The sequence below is a fragment of the Brachyistius frenatus genome, unplaced genomic scaffold, assembly GCF_029030835.1.
Source record: "Brachyistius frenatus isolate BFR_SWC_R1_liver_20210118 unplaced genomic scaffold, ASM2903083v1 Contig_74, whole genome shotgun sequence".
NCBI classification, from domain to species: Eukaryota; Metazoa; Chordata; class Actinopteri; family Embiotocidae; genus Brachyistius; species Brachyistius frenatus.
The window spans coordinates 738,037-755,850 of NW_027210673.1; the positions used below are offsets into that span (position 1 = coordinate 738,037).

At 40.5% G+C, this 17,814-nt stretch overlaps 2 protein-coding genes across 2 annotated transcripts; one reads left to right on the forward strand and one right to left on the reverse strand.

The window, feature by feature from the left end:
* Positions 1 to 614: 614 nt before the first annotated feature.
* On the reverse strand, positions 615 to 14,502 carry duox (dual oxidase). Its single transcript, XM_069708108.1, has 33 exons — positions 14,436 to 14,502; positions 14,268 to 14,351; positions 13,995 to 14,159; positions 12,977 to 13,164; positions 12,585 to 12,786; positions 10,809 to 10,975; positions 10,294 to 10,357; positions 9,830 to 9,926; positions 9,585 to 9,675; positions 8,127 to 8,229; positions 7,847 to 8,019; positions 7,547 to 7,722; positions 7,297 to 7,415; positions 7,057 to 7,194; positions 6,844 to 6,957; positions 6,288 to 6,490; positions 5,825 to 6,010; positions 5,345 to 5,570; positions 4,730 to 4,823; positions 4,469 to 4,644; positions 4,306 to 4,375; positions 4,112 to 4,150; positions 3,571 to 3,749; positions 3,249 to 3,479; positions 3,035 to 3,134; positions 2,904 to 2,953; positions 2,677 to 2,804; positions 2,448 to 2,601; positions 2,054 to 2,286; positions 1,806 to 1,964; positions 1,579 to 1,734; positions 853 to 981; positions 615 to 737 (listed from the first exon to the last, which is right to left on the reverse strand). Exons 1-33 carry the CDS (start codon positions 14,500 to 14,502, stop codon positions 615 to 617), a joined length of 4,584 nt encoding a protein of 1,527 aa, XP_069564209.1.
* Positions 14,503 to 15,579: 1,077 nt separating this feature from the next.
* On the forward strand, positions 15,580 to 17,645 carry duox2 (dual oxidase 2). Its single transcript, XM_069708111.1, has 7 exons — positions 15,580 to 15,726; positions 15,926 to 15,983; positions 16,077 to 16,211; positions 16,439 to 16,646; positions 16,755 to 16,969; positions 17,079 to 17,269; positions 17,618 to 17,645. The coding sequence occupies exons 1-7, from the start codon at positions 15,580 to 15,582 to the stop codon at positions 17,627 to 17,629; spliced, it is 966 nt and encodes a 321-aa protein (XP_069564212.1). The 3' UTR covers positions 17,630 to 17,645.
* Positions 17,646 to 17,814: the final 169 nt, after the last annotated feature.

Here is a 17,814-nt window from a genome sequence, read left to right on the forward strand (position 1 = left end):
GAGCTGTCTGGCTTATCACTCAACCAACAAATCAAATTTAGGAGTTTGGGTTAACTCAAGTGTAATTTTAGTCCAAAAGCCGGCAGCACAAAAAGGAGCCAAAAGCAGAATTTTGACAACTTCCACTGCTCATAATCCAACAGGGTCCTTACATAATCTAATGTCCTCAACAAAGATGTGACATTTAAATCTACTTTTGTATTTATAAAAGTGTGTGTCATACAGTGTTGTAAATGTTATTGTTAAATGCAAATATTACACACAAATGTAAAAGAAATCCATAACATAAAATCAATCATACATTGTGATCTCACAAACATACATTCACACAATTGCAAATAGTGACAGCAAACTCCAATTATATCTGAGTCCAGCAAATAAAATTCTCAGATGATGCATGATGATTAAGTGTATTTTTGTGACATTACATGAAATAAAAAGTCCCACCCTAGACTGGAATTAATTTAACGATAAGAGAACAAATATGTTTATTTCTCTTCAATAGAATTAATATAAAATCAGAGCCTACTAAATTAGCTCTATGATTGTGTTGAAAAAGATAACTCATTAAAAGTGGCTTTTTTTTCTTTTCTTTGTACCATGTAGTCCAAAAGTTAGAAGTTCTCATAGTGATGTATGAAATGGGCCTGATCCCTCTTGTTCATCTGCTGACAAGCTTTCTCCACGTTCTTGGTCAGTCCAGGTGGTCCACAGCTGAACACACCAATTTTACCCACCTACCGGAAGTGATACAATTTTTTAAAAGTTAGACTAATTCATTAATGTTATGCAGGCTGATTAGTGGGAAACGTTTCAGACAAACAGATGGACAAAGACGGATGAGGGACTGACCTCAGGGTGAACTTCCTGCAGTGAGCTGAAAAAGGACGTGAAGGGCGGACGGCCAAAGTGAGTGACGGACCGCAGGCCAGTGAAGAGACTGCGGTTCCACACCTTCTGAAAGTGGCGCTCACACACGTACTACACGTTACGAAGAAAACATTGAGGAATTAAATTAGTTTTTATCTTGATAATATACAATTAAAGGCATAGTTCAACATTTTCGGATGCGTCAGATAAGAAGATTAATGGCACTCTTCTGTCAGTACAGTAAACATGAAGCGAAAGTCAGACGGATGACTGGAAATACCTCAAGTGACATTGTCAACAAGTAGCAACGTCCACCTAACAGTACCTCTAAAACTCAGTCATGAGTCACATCGGTAAAACCCAAAACTGTAAAAACAAAAGGTTGTGGTTTGACAGGAGGATTTGTGTAGCTGGGAGGAGTGACATCAATGTGACATTGCCAAGAAATGAGCTAAGGGACCGTTTTGTAAATGAGGTATATGTGTTTATTAGTGAGCTTCAGAGATGCTGATAGGCAGACTTTATCTTTGGACAGTTATACATCTTTGCAAGACTCCCGAGCAAGAAAGCCAGTGACTATATTTTTTTGAAAATGTTAAACTATTCCTTTAATGATGATAACATTAATCAGTTCAATATTTGATAAATCTTCAATTACGTGTCAGTCCACTTTCTGTGATACTTTGAAATGGTGAGTGTAGCTCTCACCAGCATGGTGGTGCGGAGGTCGAACTTCTCGGCCACCTGAGTGATGTAAGTGTGGACTGAGACCAGCTCCTGCGTGTCCATTTCCTCCACCTCCCTGATGACATCCGACACCCACTCAAACTGGTGTTGTGTTCGTGTTACCCAGATGAAATACACCTTTAAACAATGCATGACTGTTAGCGAGAGGATTTCAAGACAAAATGGACTGTGGTTTGTTTTAAACTTACTTTTTTACACAGTATCTTAGATTTGATGGACGACTTGAACACCAGGTCTTTGAGGATGGAGGTAAACGGGGTGACTCCGATTCCTCCTCCCACCAGAACAGATACCTCAAAGTTAATCCACTCCTGATGGCCCTCACCGAACGGGCCGTCCAAGTACAGCTAGAGATGAAACAAGATATGAATATCAGGGTCATGAAAGTACAAAGAAGCGGAGGAAAATGTTCACACAAAATAACTTCATGGCCTGCCTTTGGATAATCTCCAAGCTCCAGCAGGCTCTCTTCGGTGTAGAGCTCTCGGAGCTGGCTGGTCCAGGGCCCCACAGCTCGGATGTGCAGGCTCAAGGTCTCTTCATGAGGTGCTGATGTCAGCGTGAATGGGTGATACTCATCTGTGCCCAACACCAGGCATGCTATGCGAACCCACTGGCCTGAACGGTAGACAAAATCCTGTGGACGCTTAAATTCCAGATGTGTCACACCTACAGGTAGGATCGCCAGGGGAGGTGTAAACATGAATGCACAATGTATGATTATAGTGAAGAGGATGGAAAAGTCCAATTTAATTAGCGAAGAACTAAAATTAGAGACAAAATAATGAGAGATTTTAAAAACTCCATATTTCATCTTCTAAAAGTTTCACCTGAAGGAAGCAACTCGGTTCTGACAACAGGGATCTCCACCTTCTTCCTGCTCACGCTGATTAGTTTGTCCAGCAGGAAGAGCAGCGCTGGGGGGATTAGATAGATGTGGAAACGAGGCCCTTGGAGCAGAGCAAAACTGCCGTGAATCACTGTCTGTTGGATGAAAACAAAGCATCAAAGCACTGCCTGTTGGTGTTGGTGTACTCTCAAAGTCAGACAAGTACTTACTAGAATGTACACAGCAATGTAGAGGTAATGGGTGATCCAAAATCCACGAAAACTGATGCGACGGAAATAGTGTGAGGCAAAAACATATATAAAGGCAAAGGCAAAGAGAAGCAAGATACCAGTCACCCCTAGAGAGAAATAGAAAACAAGTGGAAAACGCAAATTTACAGAATAATCTAAGAAGTAGTTTGTGTCCTGCTAAAGGAGTACAATCAGTGTCAACATACCTGGAACAGTTTGAAACGCCCACCAGTACCACTTGCGAGGAAGTTCAGACCTTAAAGGAAAACACAATATTAATCAGCTAAGACAACTCTGCAAGATGTGCACATCTCAGGGGGAAATTTTGAAATCATACCCATTGTTGGATAAGACCTTGGGAAACAGACAAGACAGGATGTGGAGGTCGCTGATGCAGAATATGTAAATGTTGACCACATGGCCCAAAGTATGAACAGCTACAGTGAAAACACAAACACCAGTGAGTAGCACACAAATGAAAGGAACATATATCACTAAAACCTGACATCCCATCATTATCATCAACTCTCAGTCCTGAACTCCATAGTAACCTGAGAGAATGAGGGCCATCATGGCCATGAAGCGATGGAAGTCAATGGCGGCGTCAAAGGGGATGTATTGGTTTAAGAATGTCTCTCGGCACAGCGTGATGAGGTTGCGACACACAGTGAGGAGCATGTAGGGAAACAGAAAGGAGACGGCAGCCGCCGAGCCACGGGAGACAATGACGCCCACCATCGATGTCTCAGGGAAGCCAGTAGATTCAGCCTGCAAACCATAGTCTGAACAAAAAAAACAACAAAAAAAAGAAGAATTACAACCAATAAACCAGACACAATAGGAAATAGGAGAAGAAGAATGATTTCCACTCACGGTAACATCTTTCAAGTGTCACACCAGCTACGATGCCATGTACGATGATGATGCACACAATATGACGCCGATAATTCTCGATGAAACGTTTGAACTGCTGGACTTTCTGCTGGACCGGGTTCCTAATGTACTGCTCACGCTTGGGCTTCACATAGACATCTGGGGTGTTGATGCCGAACCTGAAAATATTCAAATCCATGAGTTTGACTTAGTGAATATTCAGTGTTCTCAATCATATTCAGGTCATGCATACACACAGGAAGCGGGAGTTTGTCTCTGTAACCCGCTGCTATGAATCCCAAAAAACTGAACAAACCACAAGCCTGCATAGTTTTCTACACAATCACAATCTGTTATATGCATAAATATTCCAAATAAATTCAAATCTTTGAAATATGACAGTAAATTTTGTACCAATTACACGGTAAGAGTAGTCACAATGGGTTTATTTTAAATTATTTTATCTTTATTAATATTCCTATATTTATTCAGCCAGTCTTTCACAAGACCAAAAAATAAATAAATAAATAAATCAGCATACTTTTTCCGTCTGCGTATTTCCGGTCCGTCTGTCTTGTGGCTGCTGCAAACAAAAATTACAACTAATTACAACTTTCGAGCAGAGGAATGATGTTCACTAATGTTCCATGAAAGAAAAAAAATATTTTGTTCTGTGTATAGTAACAGGAAACCATCTGAATGGGTTATTATAGCCTGAGTGTCCTGTTCTCTTACCTGTTTGCTGGACAGATAAAGGACACTCTCTGGTCTCGTCTCAGACACTTCTTCCCCTGTTTCTCCATCCCTGCGCACACAGCAGACACACTAATACATCAGACAAGGTCAGAGACGAGGATATATAAAAAAAAAGATATTCTGAAACAAAACTTTCTCCGACCTTTGACATTGAGCTGAGCAAACTGCAGCTCTTTCTCGTGGTCCCGCAAGAGGAAATGAAAGTCCTCCCAGGAGATTTTTGCCTTGTCATCAAAGCCCGCAGCCTGCATCATGGCCTTGATGCCGTCCTCTGCCTGGCTCTTTGACAGAGCACCGTTGGAGATTTCAATGAAAGACCTGCCGTTCATCATAAGAGTGAAGACGATTCAAAAAACACCGAAATAACTTGGTGCCTTCGTGAAAAAACAAGTTTTGTTCAAACCTGAGCATCGTGGCAAATTCTTCTTTTGATAAGAAACCAGTTCCACCAACATCGTGGCTAGAGAACATCAGCTTGGATTTTTCCTCTGAAGACCCTGAACACATCCAAACACACATCATCAATGTCATAATAAGTTGTCTGTCTGACCAGCATCAGTCAATTAAACCCGCAAGAAAATGGAATTTTCTATTCTTCATTTATTTATTGATTTACTTGAATTTACTATTATTGGCAGTGGAACAGTTGCATCTAAAGAGGTGTTAACTCATCAACATGAAAATGACTATAATTAGTTTCAACATAAAGTTTCACATGATGGTTTAAAGGTTATTTCAGATCAAAGTTTGTCACAAATTCTGGAAACCCTGATTGTTCAGATAATATAAAAGACAGAAATGTACAATGTTAAATGTTTGCACAAATTCTCAGCTATCAATAACAAAACTATTGATTACTAATATATTCGATTCAGTTTTGTTTCATTTAAATAATCTTAAAAGTAATCAAATCTAATATAAAAATCATGTTACGTCTGAGCATTTACAGATCATGGCTAAAAGACAGCACACCTGGAGACCAAAGAAGGTAGAGTATTTTGGAGTCAGTCGGTTTTACCTTTCATAAAGATGACCATAACATCGAGAAACTCTTGAAAGGAGAGATAACCATTTCCATCTTTATCAGCTAGTGTGAACATGGAGTGCACAAATAAGGAGTCAGGCTTGAGGCCCAGTGCGTCAGCAAACTCTGACGCTGCCAGCTCACACTGAAGAACCTCTCTGGCTTTCTTGCGGGAAATGCCACTCATATCCCCAGCGTCACACTTCTCTATCTCCAAGACCTGTGATCCAGAGGGACAGTGAAGGACAGTGTTATTATATGTCACCATCGTGGTAGTGCTAATATCACCAAACGTCAGCGAAGGATATCTTCACGGGTGAGGTCACCATCAAGACTAACAATTAGTTCTTTTGGCTTGAGGTCGGGCTCAATTTGACCTCAGACAAGAATTGACGACATTTTGAGGCTGAGCATGAAGCTGCTGCCGCGGTAACAGAGGATAAGATGAGGTAAACGTCCAGAGGCTGACTGTACCTTAGAGAAAGCGTGTCGAATGAAAGTTTCCACAATCTGAGCCCTCTGCTCTCTGGTTAAAGCCTCCTTCAGCAGTTCCTTCTCTCTCATCTCCTTCACTCTAATCCCCTGCCTGATGTCTGTCACCTCTGGGTGCAGGAGCTTGACAAAATCTGCACGTTTGCTCTCTTCATCAAAAAACAGCACCTGGATGTGCAAAGATGGAGCATCAGACAAAAATAAACATGAGTGGGGGAGATAAAAGTGATGTACATCAGGCATATCTGCAGAATCAACAACTGAATGAGGTGAAAAATCAGAGTAGAAACAACTACTACAAGGTTTTAACAATCTGAAGACAGAATTTGTCTACACGTGCAAAAGACGCAGCCGCAGCAACATTTTGCAAGCAATTTTTGTGTGTTGCAATTTGAATAAGATGCATGTTCAGATTAAAAATCAGCTCCCTTCACTAGCTACTCACCAGGTCATACTCTTTTGGTATTTTGAGCAGCAGAGCTTTATGGTGACGGTCGTTGGAAAGAAGCACGTCGAGGAAGCCCTGGTTGCCAAGACTGATGCAGCGGTGAGTGGACCCAGATCTGTCGAAGACCTGCAGCCTCCTCTCATCACCGACCTCCACACTGACAGGGTGCAGCTCTTTTTTATGGCCCTGCCACTCGTATGCTGGAGAGTAGAATACAAAGAGGGATATGATGAAGACTAGTGTGAAAAAATAGCAAGTACAAACATACTGAAAAACAGCAAAGCAAGTTTTGTGGTCAACTGTAAATATTTAACCCACATTAACATTTATATTAATAAAATCAGCTCAGTGTTACTCTTCTGTTGATACTTTTGTTGACATCCATTATGCTTGCTGAAGTCCAGCATTGCAATAAATCAAAGCGGCTGACAGTCAGCTGATGTTTGTTTACAATTGACACTAACTCCTGACTGATGGAAATGTTTTTATTCACACTGGACACTTTAAATTAAGTATAAATGGAATTTTATTTTTAATCCCACAGATTTCATACCAGTGATCCCCACAGCTGGCTCCTCTGTTCTGTCACCATCTTTTCTTCTTTTCTGGAACTTCTTGTAGCGGTACTTTCGAAGATACGCCACCATATAGGCCACAAGAAAACTCACTGTGAACATAAAGTAATCAAATATTTCACACTAAAACTGCTGACGAGTAATATCAGTATTATGACTGTGCAATAAGAGAGCATTAGGAAGTTACTGACCAACAGGAAAGAGGACCAGAACAATAATAAATATCCCAAAGCCAGCTTCGCTCCCATCAAAGTAATTAAGTGTTGTAACATTAGTGCAGGGAGGGAGCATTGATGCGTTCAGCTGTGTGGGCTGAGGACAGGGGTCGCCTGAGGACAACAGAGTAAGCCTTTTTATTACAAACAACTTTTTTCTATTAAAAAACAACAACAAAAAACTCCACATTATTTTGTATCATATTGTATCTTTACCATCCCTCCAAAAGAACACATTATTCTGTATATCCGTGGCCTCTGCACTTGTCACTGCAATAAGGATGTCACGATAAGTCACGTTGCGGATCGTCTGGATCTCCTCATCTGTAAACAAACTGGAAATGACCCCAAAGTAAGAACTCAGAGTGGTGAAATGCCGGACTCAAAAGATGTGAACTGATGAAATCATCACAAACAGAAAAGGCTGAATAGGGTAAAGTTTGCATTTCATCTATTTCTAGATTACCCATTCTGTTTGTTCTCAAACCAGAAGCGGTCTCCGTTTCTGATGCGTTCGAACTGGTCCAGGATTATGGTGGAGAAAACTGGACCTGGGCCATCAAAAGACTCCAGCAGTCCTCCAGGGAAGAGCTCCAGTTTTGAAATATCTCTGTTATACAGTTCTGCAACATCGTGGAGCAACTGTTGTAGCAGTACACGAGACAAAGTTTAATTCACAGGATTACTGCTGCACTTCTTTATGTGGTGTGTGTTGGATCATTCTTTGTTTAAAGACATTGTTTGTTCAGGAGACTGCACCTTTTACCTGCGGGTTGGTGAGGTTGAGCTCTGAATTTATATCTTCAAACGTCTCCACAGGAGGCAGATCCAGAGCTCTTCTGATCTCTGTGTAACTTCGTAGACCAAAGTCTCTTCCTCTCTGGATGGTTACTGCCACCAAATCTGAGCGGGTGAACCTCAGGGGTCCGTACATGTAGTCTGTCAGAAAGTAGAAATCAGAGCAGAGCAGGGGATATTAGTTTAAATATAGCGTTACTGAATGGTACATTGAGCGATACAGGTGGCGAATAAGAAAGATTAAAAACCTCTCAGGTCCTCAACAATGATATTGTCTTCTCTTTCTGCAATCTGGGAAGCCATGCCCATGAGGAGGTCATCTATGTCCTCGCTTGTGTTCACACTGACTCTCTGGATAAAAGAAGTGTAATTATTATCAATTAGCTTAGGCTATAAATGCTATGGTGTGGGGCATCAGTTCATACTACATACTTGTTTCTATACAAATAAAATTAAATAAATAGTATACTAAGGATTTCATTGTATATTTCCTTTCTCTAACAGATGGTATCAAAGAGGCCATTTTAACTGGTGTAACACACATATTTTAGTCTTAAAATAGAGGCAAACTAAATAATTCTTTAGAGAGATACAGCAACATCATCATCCCTCACAGCCAGGATTTTCTCACTGTGTCCTTAAAGAACCTTTGAAGTATCTGTATTCAGCAAAAAACATCTATAAGATCTTCCTCAGGCGTCTACCAACTATAAATTTAAACATCTCCTGTATGTTGCCTTAGAATTGATCAAATAGCGGTGTATTCAGTTTTAGATTTGATGTATAAAAATCCTCTGCAGAATTAAAGAGAATGCATGAAATTTGATTGATAATTAACACAATGGCAAAACATTGCCACGTTTTCCATTTGTGCCCACAGATACATGGTTTATTTCCCTGCTTCTATATTGCTGCGTCAAATCTTGCAAGAGTTTTCTCTCTTGTTCTCCTCCTGTAGTTACCGTCTAGATCAGGGGTGTTAAACTCATTTTAGTTAAAGGGCCACATACTGCCCACTTTGATCTCAAGTGGGCCAGACCAGTAAAATCATAGCATAATAACGCATACATAACCACAATATTTATCGATGTTTAAATCATTGGTGAAGGTTTTTGGATGATAAACCCTATTTTAAGGTCTTTCTGCAATAAACTAGAAACATAAAGACCAAAAACTCAGACATCAGCCCACTGTTTATCTGCCTGGGCTCTCCTCTGCAGATTCCCTCGCTTTGTGACACGTTTGACGTGAAACGCGTCACAAAGCGAGCAGCGAGCGCTGCTGCCTCCGGAGTAGACATCGCATTTACGCTGTTTTTGAAGCAATTACTGGATCGATTAAAAAAAAAACGTACAAAAATGTTGTACTCGTAAACCTCCATATTCTCATAGAAATGCAATTTATGTCTTTCTGTAATTTTCACACTTAGCAAAGTCATCCGGCGGGCCGAGCTGGACCCCCTGGCGGGCCGTATGTTTGACACTCCTGGTCTAGATGAATAAATGACAGAATATGACTTCACAACCTGCTCTTATTTTGAACCGGTGCCAACAAGAGAAAGTTCAAATGAAAATAGGTTAAAGTTGGAGTGTGTGGTGCAGAAGGCGTTGGATATGCAGTATTATTTGACTGCACACACCTGTAATATAATTGTTAAATACTCCTACGTGGTATTAATAAAACGCAGCAGGATAATCATTACATACCTGCCGCTTCCAAAAGCTGTTACAAAGACGCATTGCTGGTGATGAACCGCCATCTATGTTGACAATCTTGCGGAAATGGCAGGTTCTGTTCCTGCAGGACAAAAATGGAGCCAAATGTCCTGCATTATACTTCTTGCAGAATCAGCATACTGAGTTTTAGATGGTGTCTGACACTGTTAACAGCAGAACATGACTGGAGTGAACTTTTATTATTCACAATGTGCCCAGAGAAAAATAATCACTACCTCATGTAAACACCAGGTGGGGCCATAGTCATACCAAACCTGATGGCAGCAGCCTGAAACTCAGGCGAGATCCCTGGATCAACAAACTTCTGATAACCTGTGTGGAAGTAAATCAGAACAAAATACATAAAACTGTGAGACAGTGATAACAATAACAATCATAAGCGTAGAAAAAAAAATCCTTGTGCAAGCGAACTTCCTGCATTATCCATACAGTCAAAGTGAGGCAACAAAAGCAGCACAAGATACAACAATGAAAAGTGATTGAGGTGATGGGATCACCTGACCATTGTCCTTAAACTTTCTTCAGCTGTGGGTGCTTATTCAGCAGAGGAAGGAGTCTGATGCTTTGCTGACGGAGCGCATATTTGTCAAACACCACTACCGATAGCTCACCTCACCACGGCTTGTGGTCACCGGTGCATTACCTGTTCCCCTGCACTTGTACGCACACTGATTCTTACCTGGGTAAGAAGGAAGCTCTTTGCCTCTGAGGTATCCAGGCAGCCATTCATAGACAGCGATTTTCTGTGTGGAAACAAAGCAGGGATAGAAGTCAGCACAGATTTTTTTAATTTACACCTAAACTTTTGGAGTGTTTTTTAATAACCTATATGAAAACATATTCTATGATTGTAGTTTTAAATTTGATATGCAAGTATTACTTGTTTCTGAATAGTTTGATGACTATTTTGAAGAGAAGTAATAAAGCAATATAAACACAGTTACTGTGTGGACTGTGCTGACAGGTCATCATTGTAAATGAGAATTGGTTCTCAATTGATTTTACCTGGTTAAATAAAGGTCATTATATAAATGTGGTCATGACAGTACGTGCAGGATTGCACGAATCAAACCAGTGAGCGATGATGCATTCGCCTTTAACGACCACCTGACGTTGATGCAATCTCTTCCTTCCAAAGTGCAAATTAAATTATCATCTGTGCAGCGAGAGAATTACAGAGACTCTTCCTTCTACCTGAAATGTGGCCACAATGGTCTTCCTGGCGTTTTGAAACAGCTTCTCGTCTGACCACTCTGGGTATTCCTCATGCAGTTTGGAGGCAATATAATTGTGATAGCGAAACCAGATAATCCCCTCCGATGCTGTGAATATGTTCTCATTGGCCCAGGCATTTCCCAACTCTAGACACAGAAGATGGCACAAATGTAAGACATCCTAATATTTCATCTGTAAATCAGTACAGAATATACAGAAAAAATATTAATATTTTAATGAAAAAAACTGCCCCATAATTAAAAAAATATCCTGTACCCCATCTGTAATGTGTCAGAATCGTCTTACAGTGATTGATGAACATCGCTGACCACCTTCAACCTGGCCATTCATAAAAATTGTAAGCCTCAGACAGACGCAGCTTTTTCTCTTCTTTGGAGGGCTTTTTCTCTTCTAATGATCAACCTTAATATTGATCATTAGTCCCTCTCTGTTTAAGTTGATCTCACATCTTACATCACTGCACCCTGGTCGTCGATCTTAAACAAGACCCAACGGTACCGGCAGAAGAAGCCTGGACGGGACGCCAGCTGCGGGAGTGAACACCAACAGCACAACGCCAAACTCCAGGCCCTGACGTCTGCACGGAGGTCCGCAGGAAAGAGGCTTGTCTGGACAACTGGGGCCCCCCTCCAGTAAAGATGGGACCACCCTTTAGTAGGCAGAATCTATCTGAGTACTTTGATCCATTGGGTTGATGTCTGACAGCCGATTTATCCAATTCTTAAATTACTTAAATCGCTCATTTACGTCAGGAACTAGCTCCGTTTTTAATAACCTAACTATTATTCTTCCCACCATCACTCCGCTTTAGTTTAGAAATCCTGTTCATCACATCCATGATCCATACACTACAATATATATTTATTTAGTTTATTATTGGTGTAAATACTGTTCAATAAATATCCTTATAGACCAAGCAATTGTTTTTGTGTATTTCCTGGAATATGTTGAAAGAAATCCCTGAATGCAGAAGTCACAGTTCAGACGATGTCGACTGATTACTTGTATATCGCCCAGTACAGCCTGTTAAAATCAAATCTTGATTGTTCCCGCGAGACAGAAAGTAGTGCCCCGAATAAGAATCTAATCCTCTACACCTGTATGGTATCTTCTCTGCTATAGAGCGAGGGATTTACTGTGGTCAGTGTGACAGCCCAGTTACACAATAATTAAAGAGTTATAACCTACGTCAGGCTTGGCCTCACTTGACTCAGCCTCGCAAACTGCAACCCTGATCGAGGCTGACCTCGGTGAGTGCAAGACGCTTTTTTTGTGTTTGTTTTCAGCAGCTATTAGGTGGTTATTACCACATACAATGCAAAAACAAAGTACCGATATCAGAGTTGCAACTTGTTTGTGATGCTAAAAAAAACCCCTCAAAAGTAAAATCAGTTTTAATATATAATTATTCCCTCTTGCTGAAAATTTCTAATTTAAATGGAAGAACATATTCATATCCAGAACCGTGTCACTGAGCTCCACTGTTTAAGATGAGCTCCACATCTACTTATTTGGGTGGATGTCCTGTACTGCATATAAATTATCTGTTTATTTTTTGACTTTTTTAGTGAACTGGCCTTTTAATCAATGACATTTTTTTTAATGTAATCCTAACAAATATCTTCCCTGACATAACTATAAAATGCCCCTGATCACGTAAACCTGTAATCAGTGGACTACAAAATTACTTCCTTGAGCGGTGTTGGGAACTCAACTTTAAAGAGTATGTCTCACCATAAAGACCTTTGGATCCGTGTTCTCTGGAAGATGGATCGGCGGCACTCCACATGAGATTGTGACTTCCTCCCTGATTTGGCATGTTCCATTCAGAGCCTGAAGCTAAGAGCCCTCCAGAGAAGCTTCTCAGTGAGTCAGACCAGGAAGTGGAGGGCCCATAGATGGAGCTGCCATCTATCCAAGCAGTCACCAAGTTAACCTGCATGGGTTGGACAGTTTTGTCTTAAATTACTTCACTTCAGGGAAGAAAAATGGTGTTTAACAAAAAGTACATCGTCCTTTAAAAAGGCCTGAACTGCTCTTTACTTACAGAGCTCACATTTACTTAAAGGCTGTAATACTTCAGGTGCAACATTGATTTTATATGGTCAAGAATCAATAGTCAGCACCTGTGTGCGAGGGTTACTGGGACTTTGTCCTGAATCTTTATCCCACGGTCCCCTCTGGAAGGGCAGCAGGACTTTTCCAGTGGCAGCACGGTCAAAGACAGGGTCACCTTCTGGGACTGGGATGTTCATGAACTCAGGTGGGCAACCAGGAGTTCTTGAGTCAAAAATCTCAAAAGTAACATGATAACCTGAAAAGATTTAAAAAAGAAATCAACCATGAGGCTATATAATTTAATCAATATATTGTCAATTGATATAATGAATCAAGGACTCAGGTGAGAATTAAACACTGGAGTACAGACAATCATATATATGCAAGATAATAAAACATCTTTGTAACTTATTGCTTATCAGACAATATTACAATATTAATTTTGAACTTAATCCAGCTGTTAGGCATCTATAGTACCATTATTGTATTTCTCACCATTTAATCACCTTAAAAACCTGCATTTCATACTAGGTGATGGAAAATACCAGTGAGCCATGTCTGCAAAGTCAGATCCTACCCAATCATAAAATAAATGCAGGCCGTGAGCAGCAAACTAACGTCAGCACCACTGCTAGCAGCGAAGAGTCTGTTGATGTAAAGTTAGCATCAGCAAATACACCTGCGGCTCCAATTTGGTTTAACTCCAGAGGACACTAAGTATGTGAAAATCCTATTCATTATCTATAAAAAAAAAAAAATTAAAAAAAATAATCGTTTGACCTCCCAAACATGTCTGAATGCAATGACTTCCTGTATCGTTTCAAAATAAAAGCCCTCTAGTGTTTCACAGCTGGTCCAACCACAGCCTACAGGTTTTGACGATTGCCTTTTGCAGTCTTGTTGCTCTAATGTTAATAAGGATTAACAAATAAATGACGCCCCCCCCCTTCTTTTTTTTCTTTTAAAAAAAATATATATTTATGTTGTGAACATCAGAATGTAACACCTCTTCATTTGTTGTATGAGCCAACATGTGAAAAGGGGAGTACTGATACATATTTCTCCACTTCAAGCACTAATATTTACCAAAGAACAGGGAGAGCACGGTCTGGTTGCGTGAGGAGGGCAGACCCGAGGGCCCTTCAGCCAGCTGCCTGCTCAGTCTGCGGGGGTTTGGCAGCAGTGGCTCCTGGACAGGTTGGTAGACTCCGTCCCGGTAGTGCGCGGGCACGAGGCGGACGAGATGAGAACCTGCACGAGCATAAACACAGGGCGGTGACCATGTGCGCTGTTGGCTGCTGGTGGCTGCTTTTGGCTGCTGCTGCTGCAGCTGCACACCTCACCAAGTCTGAGACTTACCGACAGCCCCGCGTCTGGGAGATCCCAAACTGTTGTACCAGCCGTCAAAGCGAGGAACCTCCCAAGTTATTTCACAGTGTGAATCTGTTAGATGCATAAAACAGCGTTTATTTACAGACATGTTCTACGTTAACTAAATTGAGGGACTCGGTAAATGAAGCTACTTACTTTCACTGACAATGAGTACTAAGCCAGCCGCTGCGCACACACTCCAAACCCATTTACGCAAATCCATTGATGCGAGAGATGCTCCTCAACTCAGTCTTCAGCCAAGAGGAGTGAAGGACTTCTGAAAAGAAAGGACAAAGTGAAGGTAAATGACATTACCTCTTATATCCTCATTCTTTTTCCATGTATTACTTAGTTGGTTTTAAAACTTGATTGGTTTAGTAAAAACAAAATACATACAGTCTAACTCTACAGGTAACGCGTGAATAACAAAACTTCACAAAACATTGACACTGTTTATTTTGCTCATGTTATCATTAAGTCTTCCAAAGACAATTACATTTTTCCCCAAATACATTTAGTATTTCATGATAGAAGAGGAAGTAGTTGAGTCTTACCCACTGTGGAGGTTGAAATGTTGTGAAGAAGTAGTGCAGTAGGACAGGTGCAGGTGAGCAATGCTGAAATATTGAAGCCAACATATGTTTCCAACACAGCTTATCACAAACTGCATGTGAGCTGAATTTCCCAAATGGGTATGGCCATTATCTCTGAATCACACCTCTTTTCCAAGGTATTTCAGTTAATGCATCCTCCTCCTCCTCCTCCTCAATGACACAAAGGGCGCCACTGATATAAAAGAAGTGTATGTTCCCCGAACATTTACAATTCACCCTCTTCAGTCCTCTTCCTCTTCCTTTCAGGTAAGAAAGATGTTCTGAATTTGACTGTTTCTCACTTTAATTTATTGATTTTATTTCAAACTTTTCATTTAGGTTTAAATTAATTTATTAATATCAGGATGAAGCCATATCAAGAGCGCCAATTTAAATTACACCGACTCAAGTTGTCACATGGATGTATAGAATTGCATGCCTTTGTGCATTATACAGTTGCATTTTTTTATTTGCAGTAAACACACACAGTGCCAGGCAAAGTTAGATGCTATTGCATAATTCTGACATGCTTGTGCTTAATCATGTGCCACGTTACATGGTGGTAGTAATGGACCATCCTTTTATCATTTGTAAGTAAGAAGAGCTGCAATCTCTGCATCTGGAGGAAACTGAGAAGCCCACCACTAACACTGTCTTCTCTGTCACACTGTCTAGTCGCAGCTGTGTCCACAAGATCGGAAACTACGATGACTTTTTACGATGACATTTACCCATTCTACCCTCCACAAAGGACTACCTTCATCTTCAGTAGCCACTTGCTCATCATTATCCTGGTCTTCCTTGTGCTAGCAGTCAGTCTTCTCCTCATTCTGCCAGGGATACGAGGGAAGTCGGTGAGTGCGAGCCATCGGATTACTTACTGCAAACATGTCACAAAACCTCAGAGTTTTTCTCTCTCTGTGCTTGTTAGGACTCGGATGATTATTGAAAGGGGAGAATAATAATATCATTGCATGTTAATGCTTTAATTTCATTGTCCTTGCCTCCTTTTTATTTCATCTAAAATATTTTTTAACTTCCTCTTCCTCTCAGCGGCTGTTCTGGATGTTCAGAATAAATATCAGCTTGTTCATAGGTGGTGTGATAGTGGGTGAGTTTTGTGTTCTTATCATTGCTATGGAATAAATCACAGATGTTCCTTTTCTTGCCATCATTATTTACCTTTTACATCGTTTTCCTGCAGCGCTCAACTTTACCAACAACTGGGCTGAGGCCAGAATGACCACAAACGCGACCTACAAGTCTTTCAGTAATGCTGTGGTTAATGCTGAGATCGGCTTGCATGTTGGACTGTATGGCATTAATGTTACTCTTAAAGGTGAGTCTTAAAGGTCTCTGCTGTCGTGTGAATTTGATGTGCAAAACAGCCATAAACTGGCAGCTTTTAGATCTTTGGTTTCTCATTGTAAAAATATTCCTGCAGTCTCTTGTCATAAAACTATACCACCATCTTGTGTCAGACACGTCATTCCTATCTGTCTTGCATATTCATTTTAGGTGTATTTGTTGTATTTCATACGTAATGCCCCTTTTTTTCTTTCACAGGGAATCCTGTTGTACAGTTCAATGAGACCATTGACTACAATGAGATGTTCAGCTGGCATGACTCTATTGAAGAAGAGTACGAGGAAGCTCTGGGGAAAGGTTTGCCCAACCCCATTCTGTACATCGCTGAGAAGTTCACCCTGAGCAGCCCGTGTGGTCTCATCTTTCAATACCGATACTCTGGTCGATACGCTTCTGCAACCCTCTGGTGATTATTTATAACTCATTTCATTTTGTCTAATAATATTTGTCAGTTTTATCAGGTTCTTGTTAAAATAACAGAAATTACCATAACCGTGCATTAATGGATCCACAGGACAGCATTTTGCTGCTGGATGCTCGCCAACATCCTCTTCTCCATGCCAGTCATTCTGTACGCCGGGTACATGATGATGGCCACCGCTGCCTTCATTTTCTTCTCTGTGGCGTCCTTCTCCACCATCATGAATGTGCCTCAGTGTGTTTTCTCCATAGGAGCTGACTCCTTTGAAACAGAATACAGCCATTCGTTCTGGCTGGCTTTGGCTACAGGTAAAGAAATGAAGCTGCACATTGACTGATTTCGTAGTTTTTGGACTTGAAACTGGCATACAAAGCCAACTGGAGAGCGGTGACTTCTACTAACTGAGCTGATTTCCAGGTGTGCTGTGCGCCATCATCGGGATTCTTGTGGTGATGTTTAACTTTCTGATACCAGAGAAGATGAAAGACGCTTTCAGTATTGGTGTTGACAGCTATGAAGATGATGACTTTTCTAATGGGGAGGGCTACCTGAATTCGGTTTTTCTTGATGGAGTCATAACTTCATCATTGACATCAGAAGTTACAGAGGTAAGTGTCTTGCATTAAGTTTTTTTTGTGTTTTTTTTTACAGTCAGATCAGTAATTAATTTACAAGCAGAATTAGTACCTTATTTATTCTCCTTTCAGTGATTTCATGGGAAAGTTATCTTGACATAAATTATTTGCCATAAAATACACATTAAGTTCTGCTTTGAGAAAAATGGTGACCAGGGCAGTGTTGATAAGGCATCTCAGATTAAAACAGAATCATTATTATTACTGCTATTATTGCCAGCACAGCATACATCCTGAGTGCTGCACATTTATGTCCAATAATAAAAAAGTTATCTGTACCTTTTCTGTGCACTAATTGATATTTTTGTCTTTGTGTTTCAGGACTATTTATGAAGCTGTCCAGATTCCCCTCAGGAAGCTTTTCCAGTTAATACTTGAAGACATTTTAGCTGAATGTGTTACTGAATGTATTGTCTGTTTCACATCTGTTTTAATTATGTATGCGAGGCTGTAAGTGTTATGTGTTATGAGTTAACTGTAAATAGTTGTATTTGTGAAGCACATTGTCATGTACATTG

What these genes read in the sequence shown, in the direction of transcription:
- duox (XM_069708108.1), bottom strand. Translation starts at nt 14,502, where the DNA reads ATGGATTTGCGTAAATGGGTTTGGAGTGTGTGCGCAGCGGCTGGCTTA. An exon ending in GAATTTGCCACGATGCTCAG is followed by an intron (nt 4,645 to 4,729) that starts GTTTGAACAAAA and finishes GATGAACGGCAG; the next exon opens with GTCTTTCATTGAAATCTCCA. An exon ending in GGCGTTTCAAACTGTTCCAG is followed by an intron (nt 2,805 to 2,903) that starts GTATGTTGACAC and finishes ATTTCTCTCTAG; the next exon opens with GGGTGACTGGTATCTTGCTT.
- duox2 (XM_069708111.1), top strand. Translation starts at nt 15,580, where the DNA reads ATGACTTTTTACGATGACATTTACCCATTCTACCCTCCACAAAGGACT. An exon ending in CATAGGTGGTGTGATAGTGG is followed by an intron (nt 15,984 to 16,076) that starts GTGAGTTTTGTG and finishes GTTTTCCTGCAG; the next exon opens with CGCTCAACTTTACCAACAAC. An exon ending in CTGGCTGGCTTTGGCTACAG is followed by an intron (nt 16,970 to 17,078) that starts GTAAAGAAATGA and finishes GCTGATTTCCAG; the next exon opens with GTGTGCTGTGCGCCATCATC.